Genomic DNA, 27,748 nt, shown 5'->3' with positions numbered 1-27,748 from the left:
AAGAAAACGCTAAAATTTATAAAGGAAAAAAGTTAGTCTCCACAAAGAACTTGAGAGAGAATTGCTTAATTGAGTAGACTTTTTAAAGTTAAAAAAAAAAAAACCCAACTCCTAAATATACTGACAGTTATTGCCTTTGTTTTTCAGTGTTGGACTGAGCTACCAAAATATTCACAGTGCAGGATAACTGGATGATTAGTATTAATTCTGAAGATAAGGAATTGCTGAATTTTAAGACTTTTTTCCAAAAACTCCTTGCCTAAACTCAAGACAGTAGGTTCCATTTGACAGAGACTTTGAAGCAGCTGTACTGCTGTTGACCAGAAATAAACCAGTCTGCCTCACCTTTTCCCAAGGAATAAGGCACTTAATAAATGGATCTGATAGTTGAACTAGTAAATTATCACAAATAGGTTTCATTTTAAGAGTTTTTTAAACCAAAGTATTTCTGAATGTCTTTTTGGAGATTGTTTCATTTTATCATTTCTCCTTTTTTAAAGGTGAGTCGTTCCTCTTTGCTAATAGAACAACCTGTGAAAAAACGGCCTCTTTTGGATAATCAGGTGATAAATTCAGTGTGTGTTCAGCCAGAGCTACAGAATAATACAAAACATGCAGATAATTCATCTGACACAGAGATGGAAGACATGATTGCTGAAGGTTTGTGGGTTTCACTTAAGATACCCTTTAATTTAACTTTGACTTTTACTGCTTAAAACAGGATGTGGATTTCTATTCTGTACAGAATTTCACTGGAAGTATTCAACTTTTATTCTCATATAATGCATCATTTGAGTAAAATAATGGGAAAGCTAATCAGACTGTCAATGGTCACATAACTAAAATAGCAAGATTAGTGCTAATTTCTTCAATGTCAGTTTGACTTTTGAAGGAGTGTGGGTGGGAAAAGTTCCATCATATGTGAGAGAAGGCAATTCAGAATTTTAGTATCAAAACAATCAGTTTTCTCACTTTTTTAAAGCAGACTTAAGTAACAAATGAGTATTTTACTGAGTTTGCTTAAAATTTTAGAGCCTCTGGGTTGTTTTGTTTCAGGCTTTCTGCATGCTGATATTTGACATCAGGTGGATATTATAATTGTATTAAGTATATACTCTTCATTCAAGAGGTGATTACATTTGTTCAACGAGAAAACTCCTTTTTTATAGACTTTATTCTAATAAAGAATGAAATAAGGCCAGGCACGATGGCTCATGCCTGTAGTCCCAACACTTCAGGAGGCCGAGGCAGGCAGATCACTTGAGGTTAGGAGTTTGAGACCAGCCTGACCAACATGGTGAAACCCTGTCTCTACTAAAAATACAAAAATTAGCCAGGTGTGGTGGCATGCACCTGTAATACCAGCTACTTGGGAGGCTGAGGCAGAAGGATTGCTTGAACCCTGGAGGCGGAGGTTGCAGTGAGCTGAGATTGTGCCACTGCACTACAGCCTGGGTGACAGAGCAAGACTCCATCTCAAAAAAAAAAAAAAAAAAAAAAAAAGGCCAGGCGCGGTAGCTCATGTCTGTAATCCCAGCACTTTGGGAGGCTGAGGTGGGCCTGGTGGCGTGTGCCTGTAATCCCAGCTACTTTGGAGGCTGAGGCAGGAGAATCGCTTGAACCAGGGAGTCGGAAGTTGCAGTGAGCTGAAATTGTGCCACTGCACTCCAGCCTGGCGACAGAGCAAGATTCTGTCTCAAAAAAAATGAAATAAAATAAAATAAATAGAAGTCCAAGTGATATCCAAAATGACTGAAGGAAAGCAAACAAAAATAAAAATGAAAACGATATTTTATACCTCGAATTTGCTATTCAAAAGCGGCAAAGTTTTTACTGTTTTTTGGGGTGAGATTCTGAATTGCCATGTTCTATAGGAGCATCTTCGCGAGACTATTCTTCTTGATTTTGATCATGGCCCTTCAGGTGATAGAGTTCAATTTAATGCAGTAGCATTTAGAATAGTCAGGGCCCTGTAGTAGTGAATTAACACTTGTGTCTAATCCTCAATGTATTAGTATATTTCATTAAAATTAATTTACTCACTTTACAAATATTTATTGAGCCTATACTGTGTGCCTTTACTTCACTAAATTAAGCGAAATAGCATGCTGGTAAGCAAACTAGATATTGTCTTTGCCCATAGATTTTCTAACTTAAAAGGATGACACCTCTGACATTGTTAGCTCTTTATAAACTGTTGCAACATATTAATCACAGTTTTCTTATTTGAACAGCAAAGAGTATACTAGTTTAAAATTTGATTTTTACTACTTATTCTGAGTTCAGTTTGATTGGTTTTAATTTGGAAGAATGTTAACCATGAAAAATTTCAAACATTCATTAGAAATTGTATAATAAATTCCCAATCACCCAGACTCAACATTATCACCCAATTTCAACATTATTTTGCCACATTAGCTTCATCATTCATTTTGTTTTCCTTCCTCCATTCCTAACCCCCCCTCTTCTTTTTTCTTCTCTCTTCTCTTCTTTCATTCCTTTCTTTCTTTCTTGTTTTAAAGAAAATCGTAGTCACCGGTACATACATCAGTGTGTCTCTCTCAAAATAATACACATATCCTTATAATGCCATATCACACATAACAAAATAATAATTCTTTGGTGTTATATAATACCTGGCCGATATTAATATTTCCCCAATTTTTTAAAGTCCTTTTATAGTTATTTAGTTAAATCAGGTTCCAAATAAGGTCTGTATTGTGCCTTTTGTTTTTATGAATTTAATTTCATTTAATTCTCAAATACTGTCTTTTAATTGCACATACTATTTTATGTGAGAACATTTCTCATGTGAAGTGAAAAGTAACAAAGAATGTGCAGGTATTCTTTTTTTCTTGGCCTATGTCTACAATATGTATATAAATGAAAGTTCTAGGCTAAAAAGTATTTATAATGTGTCCCCCTGTGTACACAATAGGAAGAACATGGAAATCTGCTTAGGAAACTTTACAACATAGAGTATGATCCTCAGTTTATAATATAATGGACATATAGTATATGTTAGACTATTCTAGAACATGAGAGATATATGTATGTATGTATATATTCTTTATGTACATAAAGAAGTAAAATACAATCCCCTTTCCCTCCAGGAGCTTTTAATGTAGTTTGGAACTAGGAATCTAGGAAAGGTAACGAAGGAGCTACAGATGGTATATTTACACTGAATTATATATAGACAGTAAGAATTTAGAACTTTAAAACTGGCTAAGATTATTCCCAGTTTGGTGGGTTTCCTATAAAAACGAGATTTGAACTGGGTCGTGGATTTAATGCATAGATTTAAGATAAACAGCAAGAACATTTCAGATTAGAACACTAAGAGTAAATGCACGAAGAATGTGTAAGTGCTAGGTAACTTCGAGAGAGGGCAATGAAGAGTAGAGGGTTGGATTAGAGGGGTAGTGGGAAGTATGGCGGAGTCAGTTTCTGGAGAACCTTGGATATTAAGACGAGCAAGTTTGAAGTTAGGTGGATGGTTTGAAGGTGGGTGGATAGGTACTGAAGATTTTTAGGAAGGTGATATGAATAAAAGTGTTTTTGGAAACTTTGATGGCTGTCTGTGGGATGTATGTATAAGTTTTGCATGTAATTGACACCTGTAGTCATGGCAGGAAGAGGAAGGAAAGGACTGATGTTCTCAAGGCAAAGGGGTAGTTCGGCAGGATATGATATCAGAGTAAAGAAAGGAAGATGTAGAGATAATATATTTCATAGAGGAGAAATGTTTATATAAAATGTGCTAAAATTTTAAATATTTTCTAATTTCCCAAGGTAATTTTATAATTTTCATGTTTCTATTACTATGTACTTCAGTGTTTATAGGAAGTACTATAGTGTAAAATGGTGAGGTAACTTATTTAGTGGCTTTGGTTTTAGTAGTATATATAGTTTCAACATAAAAAACCTCTAGTAAGCATATAAAGGATAAACTGTGGTTCTCTTTAGACTGGTTCTGTAGTGAGAGTCTCCAACCAGTAGATTGTGATTCATCAGAGTAGCTTATGGTCTTCCTTGGTATATCATCACACTGATTATGATTTCCATCTCATTGCCTCTTTTTGCTGCTGTCCTTATGTGATTTCAGGTCTTTGGGGGAAATAAAAAATAACTTCCCATCATGCCAGAAAATGGGGGATCTAGATTAGGAAGCAGGTTTGGCCGCTTCAGTAGAGATCCAGAATAATACTTGATTAAAGAAGATAGGAATTTAATTTTCTCTGACATAACCCAAAGATCAGTCCAGGGCTTATGTGGTAGTTCCTTAGTATTGGGCACTCAAGCTCCAGGGTCTTATGTCTCTGTCATCCGTAGAATGTTGCTTTTATTTCCAAGATAGCTGATGGTCATGATCACATTCTAACCAATGAGATGGGGGAAAGAGCACCATCTGGAATTTGTGAGCATTTACAGTCATATGCCATTGATTACAAATCAGCCACACCTAGGGCAGAAACTTGTTTTTAATCTGGGTGGCCATGTTCGTAGGGTTTTGTTACTATGGGAGAAAAGCAAAGAGTGGATGCTGGAGAATTACCAGCTGTCTCTGCCATAGAATCCCATTTTTATTAGCTAAATCAGCAGTTTTTTAAAAGTTTTTTGGCAGTTTTCTAGTTCATAAATGTAAAAGAGTGACCTTGGTAATATTACCAAATTTGTTAAAAATCTAACTGAACATTAGAACAAGAATTTTTGAATCTGTTAATGTCCCTCACTTCTTTATGAGAAATAAAACTGATACTCTTATTTTTGTTGGGTTAACTGTAAACCATTTCTGTTTGGTATTTCCTCTCTCTCACCAACAAAAACATTTCCTTCTCCTTCATAAGGTATTCTAACTTATTATCAGGTGTTGCACATTGCTATGTTAATTAACAAAAGATCTTTGAAACAAAGCTTTTAGCATATCCTCTTCCTGGAATAACCCTGAGGAATGGACTCTTTCAGGGCTGTAACTAATGGCAGTGGTGGTTGAGTGAGAAGTTCTGTCTCCCTATAGGCTTCTCAGTCAGATCAGATTATAGTAAGATCAGATTATAAGCATGACAAAATAAAAACAGTACTTCTAGGAATTATGTTGTCAGGTCTCAGGAATGTGTTGGTGGATCTCCTGACTGGGCCATTGGAAGGTCATTGGAAGGGGCAATTTTTAATTTACTTGTTTTGAGACTGTTTCTTCCTTATTGCTACTAAATTGGTGACTTTTGCTTACGAAGGTAGTCCTGAGAATTTCCTTAAACTGGTCACTTGTCAGTTCATGATTTCATTATTCAGGATAATGTATTTGGATGCCCCACCAATGTCAAATATTAATCCACAGTTTGCTTTTTTAGTAGTTCTTGCTACTTCACTTAATTTAGCACTTTGCCATCTGCTTCCCCAGTAAAACTGGGATAGTGTGAGTACCTGAGCTTACTGAGTACACGCCACCCATGTCTACATTTCTGAGTCCCTATATTTACCTTAGTCTTTATTAAATGAGTAACATAGAAAGAGCACACATACGGAGTTCACAGCTAAAAGCTTTAGTTAGTAAAATGCTTTTTAGTAAAACACTTTTGTTGCATTTTTTTAATATGACTTGGCAAAGGAATTATGATGATTCAAGAAAATGGCAAAATGTGGTTGATTTAAGAATTTAACAAGTTTACTAAAGTATTTCTTGAGCGCTTATTACCTGTCATACTACCCTTTTAGTTCTTATGTGGAAAATAGGAAATGGAACTGTCACTTTTAATGCCGACTACCTTTTGGGCACACAAATAATTGTCATTTCAATTCTTTGGGAAATGTATTATAAACCCCATTTTACAGATGAGAAAATTGTGGGTCATGAAGGTTAAGTTGTTTGCTTATGGGTGACTCCTGCCGAGTACCCAAGGATTTAGGATGGAAGATTCTTTGCACTTTGTGTTACTGCCTGAAGATAGTTACATATGTAGGGTGGAAGAAGGACATTGTTGCTTAGTAGGGAGCACCCATTAAGTTGAAGAAAAGCATGATGAAAAAAAGCATCAGTGGTTGGAAATTATGAAACTGTGATTTTTAAGCCTAGTTTTTAATGCAATATAACTAAAATGAACTGTTTTATAATTAGATATATGCATCTTTTTAAAGAATTTTATATATGTATATATATGTATGAATGAGATGGGGTCTTGCTATGCTGCCCACGCTGGTCTCAAACTCCCTGTCTCAAACGATTCTTCTGCCTCAGCCTCCTGATATATGCATCTTTATATATTTTATCATACACTGCAGATCTTTGAGAGAGTTAATTATTTTGCATGCTCCTGTAAAATCAGACATATCAAAATTTCACCTTTTTGAAGCCATCTTTATTCTCTCCAGTTAGAATTAAGAGTTCCCTGCTATGTATCTCCACAGTGAATTTATCAAAATTCATATCCCACCCTCAGCTTTTTGAAAGTGTTCCTCCTGGACGGTAATGCCTATGTTATTCATCTTCATTTCTTTCCCAGTGTTTATAAATTTTTTTTTACATTTTAGATGGATTGGAAGCAAGATGAACCTTTTAAAATGTTATGCTTATTTATATAGAAAGAAACTCCTTATAATTTTTATGCAGAAGCAAGAGGGCATTAGTAGCAGTGGTTGTGTTTTGAAGGCTTTGCCCTGCCAGAGTGGCCGTGGATTGAAAAGTGAAAGGGCCATTGGTTTGCTAGCAGTATCCAACCAAAGTATAGACTTGAAGAAAATTTGCATAATTAAATTTTTGGAACCTTTTTTTCCTTTGTTTCCTTCTTTTTTAGAGACATTAGAAGAAATGGACAGTGAGTTGCTCAAGTGTGAATTCTGTGGGAAAATGGGATATGCTAATGAATTTTTGCGGTCAAAACGATTCTGCACTATGTCATGTGCCAAAAGGTATTTCTGTGCTCTTGAATTTCCCAAAGGACAGATAAATAGCCATTGCAGCAAAACCAAAAAACCCTTGAATAGCTTACCAAGGATAACTATAGATATTTCAATATGTAATATTATGGAAGAAACCTAGATATTATCATATAGAAGAATAATACAAATAGGCAGTATCTGGAGCCACCTAGTATTTAGTTAATTAGATTTTGCTTTGTGAAAATTACATATTGATAATGCTTAAAATCAATTGTACAGTATAATCTAATATTAAAGTAGTAATCTCCTGATGGTAAGAATATATTTAGGAGAATCCCTCCAATGAAATCATCACGATATTATATAATACTAGTCCTTAAAGTATCAAAAACAGTATTTGTTTTATCAACTGTTTTATCATTATTGAAATACTTTGATTTACTTTGTGTTGTTTTAAAATGTTTCCATTTGTTTGAGTCATATCCTATTTATTTTAGATTTCTTATGGGACAGCTGTAGCATAAATTCCCCACACTGTTAACATTATCAGACAGCAAAATACTTGTCTTTTCTGAATTAGTATTTTCAATAGTCATTATTATAGATAAGTATTATTATTATTATTATTATTTTGATACAGAGTCTCACTCTATCGCCCAGGCTGGAGTGCAGTGGTGCCGTCTTGGCTCACTGCAACCTCCACCACCTGGGTTCAAGAGATTCTCCTGCCTCAGCCTCCTGAGTAGCTGGGATTACAGGCACCTGCCACCATGCCCAGCTAATTTTTGTATTTTTAGTAGAGATGGAGTTTCACCATGTTCACCAGGCTGGTCTCAAATTCCTGACCTCAGGTGATCTGCCTGCCTCGGCCTCCCAAAGTGCTGGGATTACATGTGTGAGCCACCACGCCTGGCTGATAAATAGTATTAATAACAAAATAAATGTTTAGTCTCTTCATTAATCGTATAATTCCCAAGTTTGGTTTATGTTAAAAAAGAACCCCACCCTAATTCTAATAATAAATCCTAGTAATACAGATACTTACCACTAAAGTTGAGGTGTGTGCACACTATTTTGAAATTGGTTCTCTGTTCAAAAAGGTAATTAATCCTTCTCTCAAAGGATTTAAGATCTTCAATAGGATGACTATAGCTTGTACTATATTTCAAAATAGGTAGAAGAGAATTGGAATGGTTCTAGCATGAAGAAAAGACAAATGTTTAAGGTGTGGATATCCCAAGTACACTGATTTGATCGTTACAGATTATATGAATGTATTAAATTATCACACATACCCTTAAACTATGTACATCTATTATGCATCCATAAAAACTAAATAACCTTAACCTCATGAAAAAAAATTAATATAATTGTGTACATCTAGGGAATTTCTTACTTGAACATTTTATTTTGTATAGGTTATTTCCAAAATATACTTAGTAAAACTTAAGTTAAATAATAGAAGTGTTTTCCTCCAAAATTGGGTTCATTGTTTTGGTTGTCAGTCTGTTTTTCAAATATGCTTTGATGTTACTGATAAATCAATAATCAAATTATGTAACTCATCTTTTAACTTGAATTTTCTAGTTTGCATATACCACAAGAAAGAACAATAGTTATCTGATTCTAAGTGATTTAAAAACTTGGGGAAAGGACTCCCTTTCACAATATTTTAAACTTCTTGACTAGTTAAAAATATTTGAGAACACTTAATGCTGCCATCAGTCTTCTCTCAGAGATGATTGCTGAGCTGTCACATTAGTATCCTTTCAATGAACCTCTTTAGCAGGGTAGGGGCCCTAACAGGAAAATGTGGATGAGAGAGGGTAGATTAGGTCAGGGAGGAACCATTGCCATTTACATGTCTGCCTAGCTGTCTTGGAAAGCTAAATATTTATGGACAAAATATCAAGTATAAAGCTAGCCTGTCTTTTCTATTCTTTTCTTAACGGATAAAGAAGTTTTGTCAGTTGATATAAATGGAAATCAGAAACCTACATTGCTGAGCCCACAGATGAGCACATTATGAACACAGCAGGATCTTGAATTGTTTTAGGGTGAAATGAATTGGCTCTCAAGATAACTTACATTTTTATGGGAAAAATAGCATATTCATTATCATAGTACTTTTTATTTCCACCTCTTGATATCTTTATAAAATGTAGGTGAGGAGAATTTGTTTTGGTGTCAGCATACTGGTTCTAGAATAGTTAGCAATAGCAAAGTTAATTGGGATTTATTCTTGTAACTTTCTTGGAGCAAAGGAATTTTGAAGGGTGGGTGTGGTGGCACATGCCTGTAATCCCAGCACTTTGGGAGGCTGAGGTGGGAAGATTGCTTGAGCCCAGGAATTTGAGGCCAACCTGGGCAAGACAGTGAGACCCCCCCATCTCTACAAAACAGATTTTTGAAAATAAGTTACCAAGGCAGTTTCATATATGTAAAAATGAAACTGCATATATTTTTCCTAGCCTTTGCATAGTTTTTCAGAAATTTGTTTCTTAGATCATTTCTTCTCACTCTTCTTTCTAGGGAAAGGTTGGCAAGCTCACCCAGGCCAAGTCTTTCCCATTGTTCATTTTTTTGTATGGGCTCATGATAAGGATGATATTGAAATTTTTAGTTTGTTGGGAAAAAAAATCAAAATAATATTTTGTGATACATGAAAATTATGTGAAATTCAAATTTTACTGTTATTGTTACTGAAAGTTTTACTAGAACACAACCATGCTTATTCAGTATTTTCTATTTATTTTTTATTTTTTAAATTTATTGTTTTGAGTCAGGGTCTGGCTCTGTCACCTATGCTGGAGTGCAGTGGCGCTATCACAGCTCACTACAACCTTGGCCTCCTGGGCTCAAGCCATCCACCCACCTTAGCCTTCTAAGTAGCTGGGACTACAGGTGTGTGCCAGCACACCTGGCTAGTTTTTGTATTTTTGGTAGAGATGGGTTTTCACCGTGTTGGCCTTGAACTGGTCTTGCCATTTACTGGTCTTGAATTCTGGAGCTTAAGTAATCCACCCAGCTTGGCCTCCCAAAGTGCTGGGATTACAGGTGTGAGCCACTGTGCCTGGCTCAATATTTTCAATGACTGCTTTCACACTACAATGGCAGAGGTGGGTAGTTGTGACGGAAACTTATATGGCCCATGAAACTTAAAATATTTACCATCTAGTCCTTTGTAGAAAAAGTTTGCCAGTCCTGGTTCCAGGGCTTTAGGATACTTTAAAAGACATACGATTCTTTTAAGCTGTCATCATGTCTTATAAAGATCTATGTTCAAAAATACTAGGCAGTCTATTGTGATAAAAGAAAATCTTTCATTAAAGAGTTATGTACTTCTGAATTTTCTGAATAGTGAGAGCAGTGATTCCTTGTGTAACTTTAAAATCTCCACTTTACATTTTCATTCGTTGATTTTAATAATACTTGAAAAATCTTTTGTTAGCTGCTTGAGATCCTCTCCCTAGTATATTAAACTTTTAAAAATTAATGTCTCTTTGGAAGTTATTACTTAGAAAAATCAGATTTTTACTTAGAAAAATGAATAAACATTTAGATACTACATAACTTCTTTTTCTTTTGGAACCTTCCATTTTTTTTGCTGCTATGAAAATTTGTTATCCTCTGTATTTTGCAGGAAGTTTCCCACTGTCATGCTGTAATCAGGGAAAAATACAATACCTTGTTGTAGATGTCCAGTATTATATTGAGAGATATATTATGATACACACAGAGCCTGTTTTTTGACCTTTAGCATAAGTAAATCCATTGAACAGTATATTTATTTTATGAGGTCTTACATTCATTAATGATGTATTATGGTATCTACTGATTCACAGTTGCACTTAAAAGTCACAATTAAATACTAAATGGATTGTCCCATATATCATTAAATATTTTTTCTTACTTGAATTTCTTAGGTACAATGTTAGCTGTTCTAAAAAATTTGCACTTAGTCGTTGGAATCGTAAGCCTGATAATCAAAGTCTTGGGCATCGTGGCCGTCGTCCAAGTGGCCCTGATGGGGCAGCGAGAGAACATGTCCTTAGGCAGGTCTGTATAAACTTCACTTCAATGTAAAATACCCTTTTCAGAAATGCAAGGAAAGTGCAATGCTGTATTTTGCTTGTACTACATTTTCCAGCTTCCAATTACTTATCCATCTGCAGAAGAAGACTTGGCTTCTCATGAAGATTCTGTGCCATCTGCTATGACAACTCGTCTGCGCAGGCAGAGTGAGCGGGAAAGAGAACGTGAGCTTCGGGATGTGAGAATTCGGAAAATGCCTGAGAACAGTGACTTGCTACCAGTTGCACAAACAGAGCCATCTATATGGACAGTTGATGATGTCTGGGCCTTCATCCATTCTTTGCCTGGTATGTAATTCATCACTTTGGCCTTAATATTTTTCTTGTGCATTCACACACAGCAATGTTAGATACATCCACACCTTTTGCACAAAAGGGCTAGAGAAGTACTGTGTATATGTATAAATTAAATGGCATTTGTTATTGAAATATGATCTGTTTCCTCTTGCTTATTCCCTCAGCACTACTGGGTATTTTCTCATACCCTCCCAAGTCGATAAAAACTGACTAGTCCTGCTTCTGCTGTGACACCTCAGCCGGTGAAGATATTAAAGGTGCTTTCTTCTCTTCAGTCTGATTTCTCTCGAGAGGTCAGTAGAGAGATTGAATCAGACACTTCTTCCTTTCTGCTCTTCTATTTTTCTATTCTATTTCTCCTTATTTCCTAATTTAACCTTTTAAAAAATGAAGTAAGAGAGACTTTTTTTTTTTTACATTTTTGAAAGCTAATCAAAACCTTTTAAAATATGGTAAAAATTTGATTTCTTTGAAAAAATCAAGCTAGTTCTTTTAAAAGAAGGTACATTCTTTGATTCTTTGCAATAAACAAACATCAAGAGCCTTTCTCAAATTTTATTTTTCAAATAGCTGAAATTCAATTATATTCATTCTAATATTGAGGGTAACTTTCTTATTTATGTTTTCCTGTTCTCTCATTTTGATACTCTTTCCATCACCTTAAGTCTCTATCTTTTTTCCCTAAAACAACAATAATCTTTTATATCCACTTTCTCCAAGGGGCTGGCTACTAAAGACAGCTGCACCTTTGCTCATGATGAGACCCACACTAGTTACATATGTTAAGACTGTATATATATGTATATATATATATTTTTAAATCAGTAAATCTTGTCATTCACTTTGACCTTATGCATATGGAAAATGAGGAGACTAAAACAAAAAATTTATTTCCTTTTGGTTTTATTGCGAATCATATCATTTCTCTTGATACAAGCTTTCTAGAAGAATACATCCTATTTGAACTTGTCTACTAACTTTTTACAGTTTAATAAGCTAATCAGCTATTGTTGCTAATTAGTCTTTCTCTGATGGCAACTAAAGTCTTGGAAGCATACTTAGAGCTAACATGCTATACAAGAAAATATATTTAGGAATGATAGTTACAAAGAATCTGTCACCCACTTTACCTCATATACAGAATTCTGTGAGATTTTGTTAAATTAGTTTATCAATAGCTTGTTTTAGAAATGCTAAGTTTCAAAAAAATACGGCCGCTTTTAAAGAAAGATGGAATTGTTTAAAGTGGAGATACTTCATGGGAAGATTTTTAAACATGTGCATGTGCCCACGAAAACTTAGGTGTGAGTTAATTGCTGACCACGTGGATTTAGAATCTGTTTTAAACTGGATGTATTTAGAAGATAGTGGGTCTTCACTGGTTGTGGTTTTAGTATCTAATGAAACCAATTTTAGTTTTTAGACCAGTATAGCTATCTTGAGAATTAACTTTGGCGTCTATGTGGATACCTGGGGCTGGGCTTTGATTCTGTCATCTTCAGAAGTAGTGTCACTCTGCCGCGCAGGGCACATGATCTGTTTGTGAGCCTGATTTTTCATTTGGGGGAAGTTTTTCTTTTCCTTTGCAGAGGAGAGTTGGTTTATATCCTGAGGAAAGTAGTTGCCCGAATAATTAACAAATAATAGATACTGCTGATTCTTCTTTCACTTCTTTTTGTATTTAGGCTAATTTTCCCCAGCATCCATTTGCCATGTGGCTACTTTACCAGAACAAAGGCAAATTCCTTTGTCTCATTCTTGCTTCATTTGAGTTAAAAAAACATAAAACTTAATATTCCTCATAACTTAAAATGCTTGTCTTATAGAGTTCATCTAGACACTTAATTTTGTTGCCGGGTATTTAGAAAACATTATATATCATAAAAAGGACACAGCTATTATATAATTTAGAATTGCTTACTACTGTTTTAGAGTCTGGTTAATATGACTCTTTTCTTTACTTATGAAATGGGAATGTTTCCAAACTGCTTTGACAGGCCAAATAATAAGCTTATTTGTGTGATTAGTTATATCACCTTTCTCGAAGTTTTCTCTGCATAATGCCTATAGTTTAAGGTAATCTTGTACCAGAAAATGCCTTAATGTTCATTTCTTTCTGCTTCTCTGGACTTTGTAAATTTCGTTTTGAGCTTCTTTTAGCTCTCATTAAGCGCTGTTTGTTTTCCCTGAGTAGTTACTCCCAAGCTTTTCTCATAGAATGAATAAGCTTGTAAATTTTGTAATCTCTTTTGTATTTTATTTCTTTCCAGTTGAGATAGGCTTCCTTCCCTCTTTAATCAGGGCATTTATATTTACTCCTCCAGTTTTCTCTTCTCTTTGTATATCATCTTGTTAACCATCCTGTTCAGACTATGTTAGAGCTTGTATGCAGTAGACCAGGATCTCAGAGCTGTTAACAGAATGAAAAATTACCGCCTTCATAATTTTCTCTGCATTAAAAAGTTATCTACAGGAATAATCCTTATTTTCAATTTACTGCAGGTTATCTTCTTTAACCTTTCCTTGCTATGGTGAACTGCCTTTTGCAGAGATCAGTTTGTCCTCTATTGAAGTGTGAATCCACAGTAGATTTGATTTTTCTGTAGGCATATAAACTAGGAATCATTTTTTTAAAACATGACTATTTACTGGTTTTTGTAATATCAGTATTGGGACTTGTTTATTCTGTAGTATTGAATGGCAGGTGATAGCTTTTCACCAACCTTACTGTGGTCAATTTTTGTGCAGGGTGTTTTGTTTTGAGTTTAGCTGGAGAAGTGATGCCAGACACTTGCAAGATGAGTTGGGACCCATGTGCAGAGGTCCTTGCCTGTGCTGAGAGCTGCACTGCACTTGCTTCTGGTGAGGTGAAGCTAGCTCAGCTGACTGGCTGTGTCAGTTGGTGTATGTTTTGTACACATCCCTGGGATCCAGGCATTTTACCAAAGTAGATGTTAATGTCAGAAACTCAGAACTTTATCTCAATATACCTTGAGCACTTAAAATTGTTTTTAAAATATATTTTTCTGTAATGAGTTTCTGGAAGCGTACTTGCTTCCAATTTTTCTAAGTCACTTTTTTTTTAATTTCTATACTGATGCAACTACACTTCTTTTGTGGTTAGCTTAAGAAATTTGTGATCTAAAATGCATTCCTGTTGGATCGTGCTAATTCCCAAAACACTTTTTGTTCTTTATTATTTTGCTACTACATTTACTGTTCACCTACAAGAGGATATTTGAAGAGGAATCTCACAATACAGAGGAACAGGAATGTGCTACATATTTTCCTCATGGAGAACTCCTTGTTTCTATTCCCAAATGTAGCTCTTATAGTTCTCATTACTTCTCATTGCTCTTGTTTTCTGAATCTAAGTAAGTCCCACCCTATCTTTCTCTCTCTTCTTTTCTTTCCTGTGTTCTTGTAAGTAAGACTGAAGAGAGAAGAACATTAGTTCTTTCATAAAAAGAAGGATGAAGTCACAACTAGATGCAAGATTAGTCAGTTTTGTCTGCCCAGTTTTGTTGAGAGCTACCTCTGGGAAAAGAAAAGGGGCTTTTCTATGGTGAGTAATCCCATTTCAACTATAGTTTCTTTTATAAGATAAATGGGCAAAAGCATAAGCATTTTGTAGAGGGTATTGAAATGTCAATTTTTCAAAGTCTGAGAAATTATTAAAATAGAAATTGAAAAGCTTGTTGTTATATAGGAAACAGTAAAGATACAAGTAACAGAGGACATGAGAAAAGAAATAAGCAAGAGAAAAAACGGACACACAGCTGTACACAGAAAAAAATGTATTACGCTTACAGATAGCTCTTCTGTAGCAGATTATATTTTTGTTTATTGTGTATTCACTAATTCAGTCCTTATTGACAAATATTACGCATTCAGGACCTGTAATGCTTTGCGCATTGTGCTGGGGTTGTAAGACATCATAATCTTACATAAACAAGAGGATGATACATTTGCAAGTAGAAAGGATAATTGAACTAGCAAAATTGTGGCATCCAAAAGTGTAATGTAACTATTTTCATTTTTCGTTATCTTTTTGTGTTTTCCCTTAGAATGCTGATTTGGATAAAATAGAAAAACTTAAGCTGTCAGTTTTTATGTGTATCCTTAAATTCATCTTAAAATTTTACTGTCTCTCAAGAAAGCTTCCATATTTTTATATTCTCTTGTCTCAGCTACTTAATTCATTACCTTTCCTATTGGTTTTTTTTTACCCTTAATGGGTAAGTTTATTGAGTAATTTGGATGTGAAAATTTGGTAGACAGTTAAAACATTTGAGTTTCAGGTAGATACTAGCATTGTGGTACCTGCTAAAGCACCTGGTTTAGACTGAGAGCTAAAATATTGCTTATATGGCAGGAAATTCGCCAGCAAGCTCATAATTTCAGTGAGAATTGTTTTCTTAACAAAAGTGGAGACAAGCCCAGTGATATTCAAGTCAAGCAGTGTAATACATTTCAGCAGCATTGCAATAGATTGGTAATACAGTCTTGAGAGATTTGATCTGTCCTGAGTGAACAATAAAAATATTTTAAATGTACTTGTCAAGTGAAGGTCATAAATTAGGATAAGGTACAAATGATAATGCAAGTCGTATTTACTTGAGAAAATATTTCTAGATTGTTCTTTAAATGACAAAACATATTTTTGTTTCCTCTTTACCTATATGTGAAGGATATATTATACATAGATAAGTTCATGAGGTATAACTAGTTAACCCAAACCTGTTATTTGGCATGCTTTGAGGTAACACCATAGTCCTTTTTGTGAAGGAAGTATTATATCTAGACTTCCCTCTTATGAATTATTTCTATAACATTATTTTAGAACAAGAATTCCAAGCAAATTGCTTTACCTGGATTTTGAATTCTTATTTTCAGAATGCAAATACTCTATTCTTCAAGAGTGAATTCAAGACTACCATAAATAAATTTCATTTGTTTCTCAGCCTGTATTTCAGATTCTCAGACCCAGTGAGCACATAACTGTGACTGTTAGGAGTAATGTCTAATTGTTGTATATTTAATTCTAACTTCTGTCCTCTGGTCAAATTCCAGGCTGCCAGGATATCGCAGATGAATTCAGAGCACAGGAGATTGATGGACAGGCCCTTCTCTTGCTAAAAGAAGACCATCTCATGAGTGCAATGAATATCAAGCTAGGCCCAGCCCTGAAGATCTGTGCACGCATCAACTCTCTGAAGGAATCTTAACAGGAACATGAAGCCTTGATAAAACAGCAGTTTTACTCTTCTCACACGAACTTGTAAGGTAAAGGCCTAACTTGGTCTAGAATATGACACTTACTGTGGTGGATAGCCAAGCACATTGGGATCTCCACATCGAATACTGACATTTCTTCTACAGGTATAATAATTCATCATACATTTTCATAATTAACAAACATTGGTAAAATTAATTTTACAGGTTACATGAAACATTGAAAGACTTGTTATAGAGGGCCATGATATTTTTCAAAGAAATGTGTTATACTAGATAATTTTTTTAAAGGTGATGTTTATCATTAATATAAAGAATCCTTTTAAAAGTAATTTAATGATTTACATTTCTCCTCTTTTGATTCGATTTTCTTACACATTTTTTCTACCCTATTAGTTTTCTAAAGGTTGTCATGAGAGGTATGTTACGGAATAATTTAGTAGTCCAGTGACAGAATCATATGAAATCAGTGTACATTTTAAAAAACATGTCTTTTAGACATATGCTTTATCTATAAAAAAGGAATTGTGTTCTAGTATGAACAATACTGATCTGGAAATGAGAAGAGTTAGTTTCTATTCCAAACTTGACCAAGAATTTGACTGAGAAAGTTTTCCTCTCAGTTTTTGTACATTTATTTAGAGCAGTGGTTCTCAGTGGAGGTCAGTTTTGATCGCCAGGGGACATCTGGCAATGTTGAGACGTTTTGGTTGTCACAGCTTGGGAGTGGGTTCAGGGGAGGGTTGCTACTGGTGTCTAGTAGGTAAAAGCCAGAGATGTTTCTAAATATCTTAGGTGCTGCACAGGACAGCACCCCTCCACTATAAAGAATTATTGGTTCAAAAATGTCGGTACTGCCAAGGTTGAGAAACTCTGATATAGAAGGAGTGATAAATATTGTTTTCACCCAAAGGAATACTTTTAAAGGATGGAGCATACTAAACATATATGATGGAAGTATTATTCAGATAACATTAATATTCTGCTGAATAATTTTTTCTAGTTTAATCATACTAGAAAAAGAAAAAAAGATCTACAAATTGTCCTATAAAATAAGGACTAACATGCAAATAATTTAACTCTCAGAAAGTACTAATTCATTATGATTATCTTTCATACCTCTGTGCTCCTCTGCACTGATGAAGGCATAATATGATTATACCTATGAACTAGTGCACAGCCTTTTCTGGCAAGAAAATAGTTTGTAGCAGATACGTGGTTGCTCTTTGGATTTTTTTTCTAATGTTGAACACGCTGGGACTAGCTAGAATGCACATTCCTACTTTACCAAACGTTTGCATGCTTCCTGCAAAGCACTTACCAAGTGATTTCTCTTGAATCGTCGGATATAATTTTGTATGTACATGTTTGAGGAAAAAAATGTAAAGCAAAACCTTTTACTGAACAGTGTTCTATAGGATTATGACACTAAAACAGAATTGTTTGTGGAAGCCCTGAAAGCTTTATAGTCCTGGACATCAAAAATTTTATTTGAGATGATGAATGTTTTGTTTTAATCTTTTCTTATATTACCACGATTGAGATATTTTAGTAATTGAAGGAACATACACAGATATTTGGCAGAAGTCGAGTAAGGAGGGGAAAAAAGAAGAGTCCGTGAGTTTCAGTCGTTTTCACTGCTCTTTTCAAGAAGATTGTGTTGAGCTAGTAGAAGACTAAAGATGTCACTGAAGACATCACAGATATTATATTTATCTTTTGGCTTTGTGTACATTAGAGAATGTTGATTATTTTTATACAAAAATACAGCGGGTAATTTTTTTAATCTTTAGATGCCTCTTGTTTGAATGTATGCTTTGTGGAATTCTTTGTGTAGTAATGTTTTAAAAAAAGATGTTTACTGATAGTTACATGTAGGATTAGAATATGTAATATAATATAAGGCTCATATTCCAGACCTACGATAGCTTGTAGTCTATGTTACATATTTCTTTATATCACATTTTTAATCATTGGATTAAAGTTTCAAGGAAAGCTAGGTACTCTATAATCGGTTTTCATTTATTAGCAGTTAATCATCATGAAAGAATTGTCATATGCTTGACTTTTCCCCTCTTCTTGGAATTTCAGAACACAAATACAGGCTAAGCATTAGTAAGAGATGGCCCACAGTATGAGAGAGGGAGGTGCAACGGAAAATCTCGCCTGGGATTAAAACTTTTCATAGATTATCCACGGTTAATACAAAATTTATTATTTGGGGATAGACTCCTCCAGCAATAATGATTACCTCCCATAACTATATTACCTATGGCCTTTAAGGTATCAATTTTGAACTGTGTTGTAGGCTCTCCTTTTATTTATTCTCTTTCCTAATAGCAGCCATTCTGTACTTATTGAAAGCCCTTGTGCCTACTGCTGTCTTAAGTATTCAGGAGGGGCTTACAAGAGGGTTTTCTGTTGGAGAATACCTTATAATCTTAAATCTAGTCCAGATCTCTGTTTTCCCCACTCAAAACATACCCAAAATATGCACTTGCTTTTTTCAAGTGAGTTTTTATTTTAAAATGGCTTGTTTGCTGTCACATTGGCGCAGCTGTTTCTTCCAAGATGAGTTAATCATTTAATTTCAAAGCTTCAGCTATATATAATGGATATATAGACAACACTGAGCATCCACCTCTCTCCTGAGCTTTAAAGCACAGTTTCAGTATGATATAGGTGGGGAGAGTATAATTGTTTTCATATCCTTTCATACTACTACTAATAGTTTTAGGATCTTGACTAGGGAGAGATAATGACAAACAGAAAGGGAACGTGGAGGTTCTTCCTACTTTTGCTACCTAAGTTTGCATTTTCTGACTTCCTTGAAGTGTTGCACTCTTTGTCCCATTGGGATAAAAAGCATAAGTTTGAAATTTTGCTTTAAGCCTTGTGTTCCTAGGGAAGTTAAACAACTAAGAGAGCTGATGTGTAAAAATTATTTTTTATATGACATTAATATTCATCAAGCCTTGTGTAGGCATGTGTAAGACACAGCTATGCAGCTTTGAATAGTCAATGTAGTATGAGATAGAGTGTTGTCCCAAATCCTGCTGTCACTTTTTAGGTAGCATATTATTTCCCTGATGGTCCTGTTACTTTGCTGTTGAATGCTCTAAACAGAACTTTTTTAAAAGGTGTGGTTTAAGAGCAGTCACCCCGGAGTAGACAAGGTGGAATGGGAAGAGAGAAATGGTAATGCAAAAGCTTGAGCTTGGGAAGAGTCAGAGGAGGAGGCCATCATCCTTGTTAGCTTAGCCTACTTCAACACTGAGCACATTTCTGCACTTTTGAAGTGAAATTCATGTTTTACTTAGAAGAAATAATTTTCTTTCATTAGGGATCCCAGTTGATTTTTGTTTCCTGGTGTATGAAAATACTTAGAACTATGAAACAAGTATTATTGTGATCATGCCTTTGAATAATTTTTGACATAGCTTATCTTCATATATCAAGTATAAAATTATAATGAGACATCTATTCACAAATACAAGTCTTAGATTGAATTGAAATGTGTTATAGTGCCCTGTCTCCCACTGACTTGTTCAGTTAAATGTCTTAAAGTACATTATGTACATCTTCAGGCTTTTGGTACCACAGTGGCACAAGTATGGTAGGGAGGCAATATAGTCTTAGGCTATATGCCTATATTAAGTGTGTATAAACAATTTTTGAAAGAATACACTATTATAGATGTATGTGAGTGATGCTGACCTGACAGCCATATCCAGTGGATGAAACTGACTGGACACACTGTTAAAATGTTTTAAAGATATATTTTCAACCAGAACAGTCTGGTTATAGTTTGTGGTTTTCACCTTGGTGAATTGCAGGAACACATGCAGCCTACTGGCATTGAGCATTAGCTAATGGCATGAAAGGGCCTCATCTCTAAGGCCTCTCTAAGGCCTCTAGCTCCAAGAAAACTGCATGAAAACTTCTTTCTTAGAGAGATCTTTGTCTCAAAATCCTTAGAGAGGATTTTGTATTGGGGCTAACTTTAGGAAGGGAGGCAGCTGCGGCAGGACTTTCTGATACCTGACAGTCATGTTCCAGAGCAACCTTTGGGCAGTGGAAACTGGCCCATCTATGCAAAATGATTGCTCAGTCTCTATCTTGTGTACCACATATGTAACTAGCTGGGCCCTAAGGAAGGTTTTCTAGGGGGAAGGATAGGGAAGTGGAGGAGGAGACAAGTAGGAGGAACAAAGCATTCCAGACTCAAGAGGATAGAAGATATTTAGGATAGATATGGCTTTCATCCATAGTTCAAAATAATACATTTTAATTGTTAGATGCCAGTTATAGCAATAAATAGGTTATAGTTTTTATGTCAAGATTTACCTGTAATCAGACTCATTCTTTCACTCTCTATACCCACTGTCTCCATGCTTAGGAGCATGGATATTAATAGTTCCAATGATACATAAGTTAGTGATTTTTGATTGCTGAAAAAGGTGACAACCTTTTATTACAGTTGGAGAATATTTGTCAAAAATTCAAAGGTTGTTGTAATTGAGTTGCCAGAATTATAGAGTTTCCATTTTCAGATACCACAGTTGAATCACCTCTGTAGATTGTTATAAAGAGAGGCATTTTAAGATAGTATTTTATTTGCTAGGTCGTGTCTCAGTCTAAGAATTGGGAAAAGAAGAGCCATAGGTTTCTTTTTCCTAGTCTGGATTTCAGTAAACACAAGCCTACCTCTGCTTCTTTGGTTCACAGCAGTGTGGATCATGAAATGAACTGTTTACCCACATTCATCAATATTGGTATTTTACAGATCTACTTAGAGCATTTAATTTCATCTCAAAGATTGTGATCCACTTTAGATAAGCACAAATACAGTATTAGGAAAAGTAAATATGCAATCTTACTAAAATTTCAACTTGTTAAGCTGTATATCTTAAAAAAAATTATTTGGGGCTGGGCATGGTGGCTCACACCTGTAATCCCAGCACTTTGGGAGGCTGAGATGGGTAGATCACCTGAGGTCAGGAGTTCCAGACCAGCCTGACCAATATGGTGAAACCCCATCTCTACTAAAAACACAAAAATTAGCTGGGCGGGGTGGCTGTAATCCCAGCTACTGTAATCCCTGTAATCCCAGCTACTTGGGAGGCTGAGACAGGAGAATTGCTTGAACCAAGTGGCAGAGGTTGCAGTGAGCTGAGATCGCACCCCTGCACTCCAGCCTGGGTGACAGGGCGAGACTCCGTCTCAAAAAACAACAACAACAAAAAAAAACAAACAAAAAATTATTTGGGAAGATAGGTCCTCTTTTGTTAGAAGTTCATAAAATGTATCCTTATATGGTTTTGTTCACAGTAGTTATATTAGCTTTCTTCAAACAAAAAAAGTTTAAAATTAGATTACCTTCTTTGGAAAAAATTTCCTAAATTTTTAAGAATTTTCAAAGTTTTACATATTAGTTCTTAGAATCTAATCCATTTTAAAATTGTACTATGAGAAAGCTTTTTTTTGAAAGTTGTAAAGCATTAATACAAATAATACAAATATAATTATTACCATCACATTCCAGAGAATATGGCTTTTTCTAAACTTTCAATTTAGAAAACATACATTAAGGGAGAATCTCTGCCCTCCTTTTCAGCTCTGAAGATCAGCTTTTCTACTCAGACACATGCACACACCCCTTCCAAGTGTCATGTTTATGGGAACGTTTGGGAAATGTTTTCCAGATGTTTTATTTTTTCCCTTTTATAGATTGTTGACATTTAATTTTATTTAAAGATGACAATTTTAATCAGAAATGTTAGAGAAGAGGTACAACATAATGAGGTTCTAGCTAGCTTTATACTTTTGAAAAATATTTTTGTTTCTACTGCTTTTTACAAGTACTAATCCTCTCAGTGATACTGGTGGTGTTCAGTATGAATCCACAGAAAGAAAACAAAATGTGTTGTTTAAAAGAAGCAGAGTAATGAATGAATTTCAGTTTTGAAAAAACCAATATAATTTGAAAACACTGTTATACTAACATGGCAAGGTGTTAATTAAATATAAGAGTAAGGTAGTGAGTTCTTTTAGGGCACCTGTTTAAATTTACTCCAGTAATCATCTTAAGGTTTGATAGTCACCAGGATTTATTGGCCTAAAAGTTATATTTCATGGAATATTATCAGTGTTAAATCCAAGCTTTGTGGAGCTTTAACTGACGGTGGTGAAAAAGTTGGTGTTTATGAGAGAGTGGTGGGGTGTCTAGTCATTATTGAAGTTAAACATCAACCAGTTTTAGAAATAATTTTTTAGTCTTGCCTCAAGTAAACCAGAAGTGTCTAGTGTTTAAATCTTTATTTAGGATGCTTCTCTTAAAAGTATTTTTTGTTTTGGATAGTGTTAAATAATCAGTAAATAATCTATTTCAGTAGTAAATAATAGATGAATTATGATGATGAGTGAGGATTAACACACTGGTCTGGAGACTGGGGTTTTATTTCAGTGGGTTAGCTGTTTGTGACATGTTGGGCAATTACTCAGCTTTTTTAACAGCTTCCAGATACGCAATATGGTGCCTGCACTACTCAAAAGTTGATTTTGGTTTAATTCATCTGTAAGGTACCTCCCAGCTCTAAAACTATGATTCTAGGCTGTGTAATGGGATTGCTCTTACTTTATTCTCTTTCCCTTTTTAAGGGTTCATTTTATACTTAATAAGCATCCATTTCTTGGGCCACCTACAGTCTTTGTTCTCCTAAGGATTAAAATAGAAAATTCATACATAACAAGCAAATGAGGACATTTTCGTAAATGCTCCTTATTGGTTAACCACTGAATAGATGAACACATATGAATATTGTCATTCATGTACTTACATTCATTTAGCAAACCATTTGAACACTTACATGTGCAGTGTTTGGTGAACATGATATGAGGAACTAGTAATAAGTAAAATCTTCCCCCCAAAATTCATTGTGGCTTAAATGATTATGAACATAATCATTACTACTTAATATACTGAGAGGGAATCTTAATAAACTTGGAACTGGGAGGGAATATTTGTATGCATTGGGTAAAGGGTTAGGCTAGATGACATCTAAGGGGTCTGAGTGAATCATATCATAATTTTTATAACACATTTCACATACTAAACATCAGTTGGCCCCATACCTGATTAAGTTACAAAATTTAGGAGACTTGACATTAAGGACTTACAGGTTGAGACAGCCCGTATTTCACAGCATTATTTTGACACTTGAATCTGTTCCAGAGTTGTTGCTATACAAGGCATGTGGCAGAACAAAAAAAAAAGCTGGTGTTGATATAAGAGCTTTTTACCCAGTATTGACAGTGTAGCAACTTTTTTTTTTTTTTTTTTTTTGAGATGGGGTCGCTCTGTCGCCCAGGCTGGAGTACAGTGGTGCGATCTCAGCTCACTGCAACCTCCACCTCCCGGGTTCAAGTGATTGTCTTGCCTCAGCCTTCCAAGTAGCTGGAATTACAGGTGCCCGCCACCACACCTGGCTAATTTTTGTATTTTTAGTAGAGACAGGGCTTCACCATGTTGGCCAGGCTGGTCTGGAACTCTTGACCTCAAGTGATCCACCTGCCTTGGCCTCCCTAAGTGCTAGGATTACAGGCATGAGCCACCACGCCCATCTGACAGTGTAGCAACTTTCTAAAACTGAAAAATCTCAAAGGAGATCATTGGAACTGACTTGTTCATTTATTTTTTGTTTTTAAATTAAGAAAGATTACACAAAATAAATGTTACTGTATTTTAAGCTATTACAAATATCCACCTTTTAAAGATATGTAAGAATCAGTAATATTCTAGAAAGCACATATATAGTAAAAGGGCATCCTTTAAATGCAGAACGGGTAAACATGAAACAGTTCCATGCTTGAATTGGTAAGTATCTAGGGGGTAAACATTGAATGGGAGAATCATTTATTTGGTTAAGGTCCCTTCCTTGTCACTCTCGGATGCTGCGAATCACATTGTAATTCCTGTTGACACAGCTTTACATGTTAACATCAGTTGATACTAACATTCTCCATAAAGATATAGAATGAAAATAGCTATTAAAAATAGTTTATCATTGTTTCAGCTTTTTTGTTTTGTTTTGTTTGTTTTGAGACAGTCTCACTCTGTCACCCAGGCTTGAGTGCAGTGGTGCGATCTCGGCTCAATGCAACCTCCCACCTTGGCCTCCCAAGTAGCTGAGATTACTGGCTTGCACCACTACGCCTGGCCAGTTTTTTGTATTTTTATTAGAGACGGGGTTTCACCATGTTGGCCAGGCTGGACTCGAACTCCTGACCTCCAGTGATCTACCCACCTCAGCCTCCCAAAGTGCCGGGATTATAGGCATGAGCCACTGCGCCTAGCCTGTTGCAGCTTTTTAAAGCAGGCAAATATCCAAATAAAGTGTTGGGTTAGAATCTATATTAGAATCTTTCAAACTAATTGAAAACAGGAAGACTGTCATCTAAGTAGCCAGATAATCTGGGTTTCCAAAAGTTATTCCATGGTACTGGTTTAAAAAATACTTTTCAAGTGTTTTAATTTTTAAAGTGTAACTAATTTTTCAAATATGTTATGCTGTTAAAATATGTATTCCGTAAGTACTTTTTGTATATGTATTCTTAAATTTTAAAAAGTCAACTGAATGTGCATTTATATGATATAATTTTGGATATAGACAAATGTGATATAATTTTGGATATAGACATTTAAACCAGATTCCCAGTCCTCTCCTTCAAAAGCTTGGTCTTTGTTTTTCCTATAGGGGAAAAAGTCAAAATAAGTTCCAAAAACTATCCTCAAAGTAGTATTGTGCTTGTAGTAAGTGAAGGTTGGATGGAGGGATACTGACAATGGTGGCAGGCATTTCAAGCCTTTTATTAAATTAGTACTTTTTGTCTTCTTATTAAAATTTTGTTAATTTTAGCAAAGACCAATTGTTGTGATAACCTGGTGTTTTTTGGATGCTTCAAGCACATGTTAACCAATTTTTTAATTCCCCTTTTGGTTCCTCCCATTGTTCTAAAATAGGACTTTCATATTATTAAAACCTCAAAAGATGATCCACCCAGGATGAACAAAGATCACCAAGGGGAAAGAAAACATTTTTTATCTTTACAGAAAACATGTTAAGATTATATATAGATGTATTCTTTACATTGGATATTGTATTAGAGTCCTCCTTACAAGAAATGAAATAGTTTTTAGCACTCTTAGCATTAGAGTTCCTAGATTGGTGTTGATAGCTACAGTTTTAAAATGTATAACCTGAAAATGAAGGTTAATTTTGCATTGTAAGAGCACATTTGATCTATGTAAAAAGTGTCCATTTGGTGTATTTTTTTAAAAAAGAGAAAGCACTTTCATATTAAGTAGCATGTGTATGAATTTAGATTTTCATATTTGTTGTGTCTGTATTCAGTGAAGTAAATTGAGCATTTAAATGTTTGTTGATGGCAACATTAACTATTAAATTAAAGCACCTTATACTCTGCTGCTTAACTTGCTTGTAATTGCACCTTTGTTACCTGCACATTTTCATATAGAATATTGTTGTAACATTGCTTCATGTGGGTCTGGATGGAAGATTAGTGGGCCTACAGGATCATTTATTTATATTGTTTATATTACAATAATATATTGTAGACCAGTTGTAAGTTCATTTCTTTACAAATAAAAGCCTCTTCCATTTGGCTGGTCTATTGAATAATTTTTTTTCTTTAAGCTTATGAGACATGGGGAATCCTCTGTGTAAACAAACAAAAAGCTTAGTGAGGTTTGAAATGGTTTTAAAATCTCCTGATTTAAAATCTGCAAAGAGTGTAAGTCTTTACTGATTAATTTCAATATATTTAAACATATTTCAGTCGCATATTTGGCCAACAACTAGAAGGCAATATATTTAGAGGAAAAAGTAATACAGAGAAAGAGGGCCAGGTCTAAATGTTCTGAACTGTTTAAACACACCCTAGTGTTCTCTTGAACATAGGATTATTTGTCCTAAACTTTCGATATAGTTGGCTGTCTATATGCATTGGGTTTTTATAGAATGTGATTTTTATTCCTATGTATTTTCTCAAGTATTTTTTTTTTTAACATTGTACCACCCATTATAGTGGTTATTTCACTTCCCTGCCATGTCTTCTGTTAACAGACCCGATCATAGAGAGGTGGACATATGATTGAAGTCAGGTTGAACAGCCATTCCCCGGGACTGTATATTTGAAGTTAGGAGATGCTTTAAGTGTAAGTATGAAAGCCCTGAGCTGCTGGCAGCCAGAACACCCACTTTGTGGACACATAATGGAAACCGACAACTCAGAGAGATTCTCCTAGTAGTTTACTAAGTTGTCTTTCCAATATCCAGCTTGTTCTTAGAATGGCTCAGGTTGAATTTGTATTACCTGCTACTCAAAGAATTCGTGACTGACTGTCCAGGAGCATTTCCCAACTTGTCTTTATAGATGGTTTAATTAATTAGCTAATTAAAGAGACTTGTGTGCTCAAGTAAATGGGTTTCTTCTTCATTATAGCACTATAAAGCCTTAAGATGTTCATGGGCATTGTACATTCTCAAGTGAAAAATAATTAAGAAACAACATTCTTCACATTTGACTCTGAAACCATTCTTTCTTTTTGAGAACAGTCAGTGGCACCAATGAAAGGCAATGTAATAATATAGTGGTAAAGAACAAGAACTCTGGATCAGAATTCTGGGTTTGCATCCCAGCTTCCCCAATGTCTAGTTGTATGATAGTGAGTTTCTTACTTTCAATGTTTAAATTTCCTCATCTGTAAGAAGGGGATAATAGTTCCTGTCAGAGTGAGTTGCTATGAGGATTAAATCAGTTGCTGCATGTAAAACAAACACTTAAGACGGTACCTGGCACACAGGACACATTTCTTAAATCGTTTTGCCATTATTAGTGTTCTATAGCACTTGTTTTAGGACATTTTTTCAAATAACGGAAAGTAATCCATTTGTGGATCATCAACTCAATTTAGTGGATCAAAACCAGCATTTAAAAAATGACACTAAAAAACATATTTGCATGATATGTAAGGGTAAGTATTGTTATGACACGTAAACATGTACATACAAGTCTATGGGTCATGATGTTAAAAAATATATCTTACTGTAAATATCAAAAAAATCAAAAGCCACCAATTTAGGAAAAGCTAGGTTTAGATTTATGCAATGTAGTATTTATTTATAAATGGTGATGATAAAAATATCTATGTAGCTTAATTC

At 34.9% G+C, this 27,748-nt stretch overlaps 1 protein-coding gene across 10 annotated transcripts in view; it reads left to right on the top strand.

The window, feature by feature from the left end:
- PHC3 (polyhomeotic homolog 3) overlaps window positions 1-18,504 on the top strand; it is an 87,154-nt gene extending 68,650 nt beyond the window's left edge. For 7 of the 10 annotated variants that reach the window (XM_030822819.1, XM_030822818.1, XM_003256440.3 and 4 more), the window contains 5 exons: window positions 501-660; window positions 6,795-6,909; window positions 10,806-10,938; window positions 11,030-11,261; window positions 16,344-18,504. In XM_030822819.1, the coding sequence (XP_030678679.1) occupies window positions 501-660; window positions 6,795-6,909; window positions 10,806-10,938; window positions 11,030-11,261; window positions 16,344-16,498 (795 nt within the window). In that variant the 3' untranslated portion in view covers window positions 16,499-18,504. Of the gene's footprint in view, window positions 1-500; window positions 661-6,794; window positions 6,910-10,805; window positions 10,939-11,029; window positions 11,262-11,434; window positions 11,564-16,343 lie in introns of those variants that run through there. The other 3 variants (XM_012510771.2, XM_030822820.1, XR_004032346.1) reach the window with 2 other exon arrangements.
- The last annotated feature ends 9,244 nt before the right edge of the window (window positions 18,505-27,748 follow it).

Source organism: Nomascus leucogenys, chromosome 11 (assembly GCF_006542625.1).
Source record: "Nomascus leucogenys isolate Asia chromosome 11, Asia_NLE_v1, whole genome shotgun sequence".
NCBI classification, from domain to species: Eukaryota; Metazoa; Chordata; class Mammalia; order Primates; family Hylobatidae; genus Nomascus; species Nomascus leucogenys.
This window is presented reverse-complemented; position numbering and strand designations above follow the sequence as displayed.